We start from the raw sequence: 10,800 nt of genomic DNA, 5'->3' as shown, positions 1-10,800 counted from the left end.
GGGGACATGGGGGAGAGAGAGAGAGAGAGAGAGAGAGAGAGAGAGAGAGAGAGAGAGAGAGAGAGAGAGAGAACCTAGCTGGTCGTGAGTTTTGCATCTCAGCATTTCAGTGCTTTCTCTGTCTCTGGGCTAAAGGTAAACTCAGTGAGTTGTTGTTTACATTTTGCAGGCTTTTCATCTCTGTGTACTTTTATGCTCGTGCTTTATAAAACACCATGAGCTCTGTAAGACCTCTATAGATCATAAACATGATTATGTTATTATATTATTGTAATTATTATTATTATTTACTGTCATCATTATTGACATGTATTAATAATAATAATATTATTAATTAGTAGTAGCTGTTTTTTGTTGTTGTTAAATATTAATATCATTAATAATGAAAACAATCACGATTACATTATTTAGAGATTTTCCAGAGCTCCAGAGATTCCAGAGATTGTGCTTTACAAATAACATGAAATTATTATAATTTTTCAATAATAATAATATAATCTGGTGTAATAAATATTTACAATTTAATACTTTGACAACTATTATTAATTATAATTTAATTTTAATTGTTTAACCATATAAATAAATTATTTATAATAACAAATCATAATATAACTTGTAATTGTAGCAGTATAAGTGTGTTAATATAGAGCTGTTCAGTTTAGTCCAAAACCTGGCAGACAATTAGGATGTTCTCTAATTCCCGAGTTCCCTCAGGGATTGCTAATGGGTTTTAAGAAATACGGTTTTAACTTCTGAGTAACAAGTTTGTGATTTACATGACTTGAAGAAATGTTCACGTTTAGCTCTACAACATGAATTACATATTACAAATGGTTGTTTATATGTTCAGTGAATCAAACTTGCATCCTTTTGGTATAAGCAATCCTTATTTTACTTTTTTTTCAAAAAGTAGCTATTCCAACTCATGAATTCTGTTGGGAGTTTATGATGAATTCACTTTCTGGTTTGACCTACAGATCAACATTATGGCAGTGCATCTCTAGTCTATAGCAAACATCTATAGCCTTTTCATGGAAGACAGACAACAGATTTTCAAATTATCACTGAAGTCTTCAAGTCATATTAAAAAAAAAAAAAGTCATTCATTTCTTTACATGAAACTTTTAATGAGGAAAAAATGACCTAGTGCACCTCTAAAGAAAAGACGAAAAAAATATGATTTAGAGAAAGCATAAAAGAAAACTGAATGGTTCTTATGAACAATTAGATTTTTTTCCTCCTAGACGACCTTGCTGTTAGCATTACTAAATCAGATCAAACTGCAATAGAGAGTTGGTCATTTTGTTCCTCACAAAATGGAAAAAGAAAATGACATGGTAAAGGATTTCAGTTTCCCTTAATTTAATTTAAATTTACTGTGACTCTCTCTGTGTGCAAGCTGTATAAGAGAAAACCAATCATAAACCTTTACACTGTCTTTAGCAGCACTTCTAAGATGGACTGAGACTTTTTTCATCTCTTCCTATAGCTTCATCTTTCTGCCTCCCTTCACAGAGCAAAACACTTCCTTCTGCCTCTCTTCAGAGCTGTAAAATGGGCTAGCGTAGCGTCGCTGAGCGAGAAAAACATAACACGAGCTGCCGTGCATCAGTCTCGCTGACGGCTAATGCGTTTTCCACACCAACAGCCCAGATTTCGCCTTGGGATAATATATCTTGTCACTTAGTCAGGGTGTACGATTATAGCCCATCAAACAGTGCATCCTCAACTCTAGCTGAGCTGACTCACAGCAGAAAACAGGCCTCCCAGCCACTGTCCATTAAAGACATCTATACTAGCTGACACCTCCCCACCATAATGACACTATACCGCAATCCCATGCATCTCCGAAGCCGCTTCTCTCCCGTCTTCTGAATGATGAATTTGACAAACATGAGAAAAAGCCAACTACTTTACTTCTTTTGAGTTTCATTATTTTCAACTCAGGGTGAATTATTAGACGCTAAGAGCAAAAAACATAGGATAGTTCACCCAAAAATGAAAGTTTGTGATTATTTACCTCGTGTTGTTCCAAAGCAGTATGCTGCCTTTATGGAAAACATTCTTTTTCCATACAACAATAGTTCACGGTGATTATGGCAGGCAGAGCTACAGTAAATAAACGAAAACTCCACGACTGGTGCGCTATATTCTTCAGAAACCATATCATAGCTTTGTGTGAGGAACAGATTGAAATTTAAGTAATTATTCACACGCTCAGAGGCGTGTCATACCCAAATGTAATGCATCCAAACATACTGTTGTTCAAAAAAGTTTGGGGTTGGGAAGATTTTGTTTTTATGTTATGCTCCCTCCATTTATTTAATTAAAAAAATGTATAGTAATATTTTGAAATATTATAACAATTTATAATAACCGTTTTCTATTTTAATTTATTTTAAAATATAATTTATAGCTGTGATGGCAAAGCTGAATTTTCAGCAGCCAATACTTCGGTCTTCAGTGTCACATGATCCTTCAAAACTTATTCTAATATTATTCTGATTTGGTGCTAAAGAGAGACGCATAGATTAAGACGCAGTGGAAGGAACATTTTCCAGTATAGAATAACCTAAATTTTAGGCTATTTCTCACACAAAGTTATCATAAAGCTTCAGAAGACTCAAAATATTGTGTACAAGTCATATGGACTACTTCTGTCTTTTATGGTGTTTTTCAGTCTTTTTGGTTTTAGAACACTAAGAACTGTTGTTTATTTAAAAAAAATTAAAAATAAAAGATACTAAAGATTGTAGAGTAAAGATTGTCTGACGATGAAAAAGCACAAACCCTTATCAATAACAGGGTCAGACAATCATAGCACAAATTGTGAGATCTTAAACATGATGAGAACAGAACAGTCCTGGGGTACCTTAAGTTTAGAAAATAATCAAAGAACTTCCTCAGATGCAGCATAAACCAAAATAAAACTGGCTTGCAGGGCTACTCAGTAATCTCATTCAAAACTGTGTCAAAGACATCAAGACAAGGTCATTCAATCACCACCTGCTGACAAGGTGAAAATACGCTTTCTAGAAGCAACACGGCTTTTATGAGGCATTCGCTAGCTCAAATATACTATAAAATTTCATATAACAGTGTAGGTTTGGAAAAGCACCTCTCATAACCTTTCAGCAATATAAGGTAATATTTGGCACTGGGGTGTTGAATTTAAACATTAAGCCTTCTACTTATGCAAAAAACAAATACAGGACATATTACAAGTAGTTGACATGTAGTAGGTTGGGTACATTGTGTAATAATTTCAAAATAAACCTGCTCTATTTTGGGGCATGCTCTAAAAACTGTACAAATAATTATAAGGTCAGGAAATGTATTCAATTTTCTAGGCTAATTTCCATGCTAATATAATTTGCTCTGTGTCCACATGGGATTCATCCAGTTTTGAAATGACTCTGCTGTCATTACGCATGAGGATAAAACTGCCAGTCAGAGAAGACAGAGTTTGAGAAAATGTTATCAAATCATACAAACTGTTGGCGCAGTCAATGCCCATGTCAATACATCAGAGAAACTTCGATAGTTTAGGGAACAAGATGCAAAGCAGTGGATGAAGTAGGACTCGCATCCACTGAGAACACAACTGTATAAATTAGTTTAATCTCACATCAGCATTGTCATGACTGTATTTCTTGGCTTGCTAGTTCGCGATCACTGTAGTTTACTTGGTACTCTGTGAATTCATTTCATCAAAATGCTTCAAATCTGGCTAAAGCTGTGCTTCTGTTTAACATAGTAGGACAATCCCTCAAATGAGTACTGATGCTCCAAAATGAAAATTCTTAGAATAGTGCAATATACTTATACCACACATAGAGAGGGTGCAAGTCTCTGGAAACAAAAACTTAATTCCATCAATATATCATCCATCATTATTTACATGATGGATGATGATGGATCATTTGACATGCTTGCTGCTTTTTTGGACGTCAAAGATTCTGTTACTAAGGGTGCTTTCACACTAGCACTTTTGGTGCGCACCCGGGTTCGATTGACGTCAGAGTTCGGTTCGTTTGGATGATGTGAACGCTGTCTTCCGAACTCGGGTGCGCACCCGCGAACCGTACCCGAGTCCGCTTAAAAAGGGTGGTCTGGGGTACGGTTCATGTGAACTCCGGTACGGTTCGCTGCTGATGTGAATGCAATCGTACCAAATCGCGGAAGTGAACCGCTATTAATGACGTATTGTTTGATAAAAATGTGTGTTTGTGTGTGTGTTTCACTCACTTTCCTGACGAGCGTGACTGACGCGCTGCAAATAGAGAGCTGTATATCTCATTTCTGTTCGTCTTCAGCATTCTTTAGAGCATTTGCAGTACATTCGTAAGACAGATGTAAGTGCCGTTATGTACCGAAGCTTTGTAAACAAAAAGAACGGTTCAAAAATGTAAATATATAAAAGTGCAGAGAGCAATGTTATGCATTTGCCGCTTTCTCCTGTGCCATCGTTACTAAGCAGCTGCTGTAAACAGCTGCTGGCTTGATGACGCAAACGAACCGCGGTTCGGACCCAAATAAAATAATATGAACGCAGTCCAGCGGGGGCAGGGGGAGGGGGGAGCAATCGAACTCGGGTTCGGACCATAGACTGTATCGGACCAGGCAAGTGAACCAAGTGTGAAAGCACCCTAAATGTTATTTTCTTTTCAAACTTTCAGCCAAAATTTCCGGTTTTATACATTAAATGTTATTTTAAATGCTATTAAATGTTTATTTATAAATATTTCATAGCTTTCCTTTGCATATATTCTTAAAGGGTTAGTTCACCCAAAAATGAAAATTAGCCTGTGTTTTACTCACCCTCGAAGCATCCTAGGTGTATGTGACTTTCGTCTTTCAGACGAATCCAATCGGAGTTATATTACAAATTGTCCTGGCCCCTCCAAGCCTTTCAATGGGGGTAAGCGGGTGTTTGTTGTCAACAGTTCAGAAGACGTGAAATAAAGTGTGCGCATCCGTAATAAAACGTCCCTCACACGGCTCTGGGGGGTGAATAAAGGCCTCCTGTAGCGAATCCATGCGTTTTTGTAAGATAAATATCCATATTTCAAATGTAATAAACACTTTTTTTCTCACTTCCGCTGACTGTGGTAAGCGGAAGACGTTCAGGCGGATGACGTTCAGGCGGATGACGTAGGCGTCGAGCACGCGCCTCTGAGAAATGCAGGAGCAAAGGAAGCAAAGTTTATTTACTTTAGCAAAGGAAAACCAGTCTCCTCTTGGCTTATATCGAAATCCTCCGACATTTTTCTTTACAAATCCTCGTTCTGTGCTTCTAATTCGTGACCGGTGTTTTGTTTTGTTCTCTCTCCACGCACGTCACTAATCACGCAACGCCGACGTCCGCTGGAAAGCCTTCCGCATATGACAGAATACCGGAAGTGAGAGAAAAGTGTTTATTATGTTTGAAATATGGATATTTTTCTAACGAAAACGCATGGATTTGCTACAGAAGGCCTTTACTCATGCCCCGGAGCCGTGTGAGGGACGTTTTATTACGGATGTGCGCACTTTATTTCACGTCTTCTGAATGGTTGACAACAAACACCCGCTTACCCCCATTGAAAGGCTTGGAGGGGCCAGGACAATTTTTAATATAACTCCGATTGGATTCGTCTGAAAGAAGAAAGTCATATATACCTAGGATGCTCCGAGGGTGAGTAAAACACAGGTTAATTTTCATTTTGGGTGAACTAACCCTTTAACATATGTCATAAACTGAAGCACAGATCACTTGAATGACATTCTTTCTTCTGTGGAACACAAAAGATCATATTTGGTGTATGGACCAAAAAAAAAAAAAAAAGACATTTTAGGAATTATCATCTTTATTAAGAACTGAAATGATTTTATAAAAGAGATGACTTAGAACAAATATGAATTTTATAATGTCTCTGCACTGCAGTGCCGACTAATTTTTGAAGATTTTAAGATGTTTTCGAACATTCTCATATGCTCATCAAGACTGCATTTATTTGATCAAAAATACAGTAATTTTGCAAAATATTATTACAATTTTAAAATATATTTTAAAATGTAATTTATTCCTGTAATGGCAAAGGTGATTTTTCAGCAGCCATTACTCCAGCCTTCAGCCTTCACATGATCCTTCAGAAATCATTCTAATATGATGATCTGGTGCTATATTTTATAATATTTCTTATTATTATCAATGATGAAAACAATTCTGCTGCTTAATATTTTTGTGGAAACGGTGATACATTTTGATGAATAGAAAGTTCAAAAGAAAATAATTTATTTGAAATATATATTTTTATAACATTGTAAATGCCTTTACAGTCACTTTTGATGAATGCACTACTGCATCCTTGCTGAATAAAAGTACTAATTTCTTTAAAAAAAAAAAATCTATTTCTAATATCCATTTTATTGTAGTGCTGGTGAAAATGTTGGCAGGCAAGTAACAATCTGAACTACAAGTCTGACTGGGCTAGCAGAAAAATCCTTATTGTTGAGCTCTGCAAATCTATTCAGTTCAAGAAACAATTGGATGATCACTGTGTGGCTTGTAATCAATAAAGTGGGCATGTAACATCATCTCCCCTGTCGAAACATTCATGTTCACAGTGCATCTGTGAAATTAAGAGTATGCAGAGAAGCTGCAGTGAGGAAAAGATACCTGAGAGGGGTCTCCTTGGGCTCTCTTCCAGGGGTCCTGTCGGTGGAGGCCTCCAGGGGTGAGGGCAGCAGGTTGAGGCATGATGCAAGGGATTGACTGGAATCCTCCCGTGAGGCTGTAACAGCAAATTAAAGAAAAAAAAAAGCTTCTGGGTGAAAACAAGATTTAAATTTCTTTATTTCCTTGAAATGAGGTGCTCGTTTATATTTTTTTAAACATTTTTGTAAAACAAACAAAATTTTGTACATTGTTGGGTCGCCAAATTGTCCAATGTGTAATCTGGGTCCTGAAGCAAAACCCTGATTTAGGGGTAGTTCATGCCAAAATGATTTTGTGCACAGGCGCTGCGATATTTATTTCTCTTGCGGAAAAAAAAAAATAAAAAAACTTCTTTAGTAAATATCAGCAATGACATTCGCAGTGTTTATCTGTCTAGAGGCTTTGCCTGTGGTGCATGTTAATGTGCAGCGTCACATGTGCTGATGTAACTCCTCCCCAAATATCAGAACATTTGGAAATTTAAGATGACATGACTAATTCATAATTGTATGCGTGCATAACTTTATGGTGTAATATTTTACAAGGTATTAAAATCTGAAGACTTGCCCATGTCTTCTTCAGCTAAAACTGGGGGGAATAAGGTCTCATCTTTTTTATCTATGGCAAAAATCATTTCTTCAAGCGATGCAGCTATTATAAGGGTATGTAATTACTATAACAAGATATTCAGAGATTTAACAGCATGAATATGAATGAGAGATAAACACCACAATACATGTTGAAGAGTCTGAAGCAAAGAGAAGAGAGCAACTGGAGTCTGGTAAAAACATACCGTGTTGAGGACGCTGGTCATCAGAGAGGTCAAGATCCAGCATCAGGTCATCCTCATCCAACTCAGATGAGCCAAGGTTATTCAAAACATCCTGGAAAAGGGAGAAAAACTATCATGCAAGGGCCAAAATAAAACATTTTTTGCTAAGGAGAGCTCCATGAATATGGCTCTGGGTCCATTTTACATTCCATGCCATAATTCACCAACAAATGGGGTTATGTAGTTTCACATATTTAATTAATTTATAATTAAAGAATATAGTATATATACATTTATAGTATGTGTTAATCTCAGTTCTTGCTGCAAATAAATTACATCTTTTTATAAATTCAGATATATGATCTAAACATATAAATGTATTATACATTTATTTTAATGTATTATTCATGATTTAAAAAATGTTAAAGTACATAGTTTATAATAATTTATGCATTTAGCAGACGCTTTTATCCAAAGCGACTTACAGTGCATTCAGTCTATATATTTTTTACCAGTATGTGTGTTCCCTGGGAATCAAACCCATGACCTTTTGCGCTTCTAACACAATGCTCTACCACTGAGCCACAGGAACATTTAGTTTAGTTAAAAAATCTAAATATTTTAATGGCATCTGTATATATTTTATACATACATACATCAATCATTTGTTTGTGAAGCAAAACTGGTAAAAATTAGGATCAGTAAAAATGTTATGATCAGGCCAATAGGAAAAAGAAATGTCCTTACTGTTAAGACCTGGTATCCATACAAGATTGATATTTTACTAGTTATGACATATTTAGAATCCAATGTAAAGTCTCTACTTTGCAGTTAAGTGACTAATGACTTTCTTAAATTCAGCCCAAACCTCCAGCTGTGTGTCATGGTCTCTTTATTAAAGCAAGATGACAAAAGAGGATTTAATTTGACTGAAAGACTCCTCCAGAGCAACCTTTCCACACATTCAACTAAACACAAAAAAAAAAATCCACTGTGCACTCAGGAAGCAGAAAACCTGTATATTGCTCAAACCAAAGTGTCACACTGCCATCTTGTGCCCAGCATGAGAAAACACCTTAAGATTGAAAGCTAAAGTAAAAAAAAAACTAATAATAATAAAACAGGGTCGTTTATTCTAGCACACAAACCAGACTCAGCAAAGCTCTAATATGGAGTATTTCAAGCTAATTCTATTTAAAAGTGCATGTAAAAGACAAAAAGGCAAAAGAGCCGCTATTATGTCCTATTAAAGAGGAAAAGCACAGCTCTGTGGCTAATTAAGCAAGACCGAGCAGCAAAGTAGTGGATAGTGCATCAGAACAGAAAAATGCCTTAACTTTGACTTTGCTAGAAATTAAAGGGTCACTGGGCACCTAATTAAGACTCTCAGGATATGAAACGGCCTGGCCTTTACCTCTGTGAAATATTACGATGCCAAATGACAAAATGAACATAATGCATCACTACTGTTACAATCTCAGTATGAATGTAATATTGATGAAGTGAATGGCCTTATTCAGTGACCTGTTCAGACAGCTTATTTAGATATATTAAAGAAGACCAGTGTCATGATTCATAAATGTCTTTGTGAACATAAATGGCCAAACACAGGTTGGTTTTGTGCATTAGCATGCAAAATGTCTCAATCAACAAGGTCAAAAAAGAGGCGATGAAAAGATAGTCTTTTTTTCCTCATGAGTTTATTTCTGAGGGATTGAGAAGGTAACAGAGAGCTGACATTTGGTGTGACTCACTCTCCATCTCCCGATGTTCAGATTGATTTTTCTGATCTTTTCATGTCAGTGTCAGGAGAAAACATGCTTTACTTATTAACGAAATATCCTGCGGCCCTTCGACAAAAAGGACAAAACAGTTCAATGCCACTGTAAACAACTTTTCCTCCCTTCGTATTTCAGAAATCACTTTTAAAAAAAATTAAAAAAAATAACTGTGAGAAAATAAACACAAACACTATTTGAGAAGGCAATCTAACAGGTTACACGTAAGCAGGTTATGCAAGTATACAACCTCAGACACATTCAGAACCAATCTGTGCTGCTACCAGAAATTCTTATGAGGGGTCAGAAAACATTTGCACAAATGTATCCAATGGATTAAGAAATGGCCTGAGTTTAACTCAGGGCACCCACACTTAAAGTCCATTGCAAGATGTTAAGAACATCTTAAGCCTCTTGGTACAGTAGTGAGATATTGAAGTAATGTTAGGGAGAAATGGTAAAAACTGAGACATGACATGGGATAGATTCAAACCCATTTTTCGCACATGAGCAGCAAGGGACATGTGTTAGTTTATGACACACAACAAAAGTTATTGGTTGCAAGATACAGCACAGGTTTATTCAATGGTTTAAAACAGAAAATCTCGCCATCTTATTTGAGGATTTTTTTTTATTTTTTTTTTATTAGTATAGCCAACACAGCTCAATTAATCTCATTTCATCTTTACATTTAGATTGCCTTTGTCATCCTCTAACACTTACCTAAAATAATATTTAAGAACAATAATTAAATAACACTGTTGAATGTTATTTTTAGCAAATTTGGTTTGTACAGGTTTCAATAACATTGCAGAGACAACCTCAATTAAAAAAATACCGGCTAATTTCAAGTCTAAGCCAAAACATATTGAGCAAAATAAGGCCTGATCCAATAAAGCAGCTTTCTCATAAGTGAAACTCAGGCCCTTTAGGCACATTCAGCTAACTAGCTGCTGCCAAATGTTTCATTCATCGGCAAGAACAAAGTCTCCTGCTCTACAATATGAAGGTTGATTGCAAGCTAAAAACAATTAGGCTGTATCAAGCAAGAACCATCTTGATGCAAATGAAGCAGCAAAAAGCAAAACAAAATCACCAAATGACACTTATGTGATTTACAAGCGTGTTGGCCAAAGATTACAGAAATGGGAAACTACTATAGTTCCTCAAATGTGAATGTTTGAAGAACACAGAGAGCAGTAACTGGCGTGCTTCCCCTGAGAGAAGTGAGAAGACCACAAGTTCTCACTGTGACAATGGAATACTTCCCTTTTCCTGCCTGTCTTTGTGTTTACATAAAGTTATACGAGTCATCCCCATAAAAAGTATGTTAATGAGCATTTACATTCTTTGGTGATTACAGACTCAGCTTAGAAAAATCTGCTAAAACTTTAAAACAGAATCCACACACACACATACAAATCTTTTTTAAGAGGGCTTAAAACAAAAATGAGTAGGTAGCAACTGGCTTTTAAAATGGAACATTCAGAAAACATATACACATATACATATATATATATATATATATATATATACACACACACACACAC

General features: G+C 36.0%; 1 protein-coding gene across 1 annotated transcript in view; it reads right to left on the bottom strand.

Annotated features, from left to right (window-relative positions):
* The window catches only part of LOC107680182 (serine-rich coiled-coil domain-containing protein 1-like), a 38,647-nt gene that overhangs the window by 16,811 nt on the left and 11,036 nt on the right, over positions 1-10,800 (bottom strand). Inside the window, exons 4-5 of the mRNA XM_016475969.1 lie at positions 7,494-7,584; positions 6,662-6,776 (exon numbers count right to left, since the gene is read on the bottom strand). Of these exons, the coding sequence (XP_016331455.1) occupies positions 6,662-6,776; positions 7,494-7,584 (206 nt within the window). The remainder of the gene's footprint in view (positions 1-6,661; positions 6,777-7,493; positions 7,585-10,800) is intronic.

Source organism: Sinocyclocheilus anshuiensis, unplaced genomic scaffold, assembly GCF_001515605.1.
Source record: "Sinocyclocheilus anshuiensis isolate Anshui unplaced genomic scaffold, SAMN03320099.WGS_v1.1 scaffold13, whole genome shotgun sequence".
Lineage (NCBI taxonomy): Eukaryota > Metazoa > Chordata > Actinopteri > Cypriniformes > Cyprinidae > Sinocyclocheilus > Sinocyclocheilus anshuiensis.
Note: the sequence above shows the minus strand (reverse complement) of the source record. Positions and strands in the feature narration are given on the sequence as shown.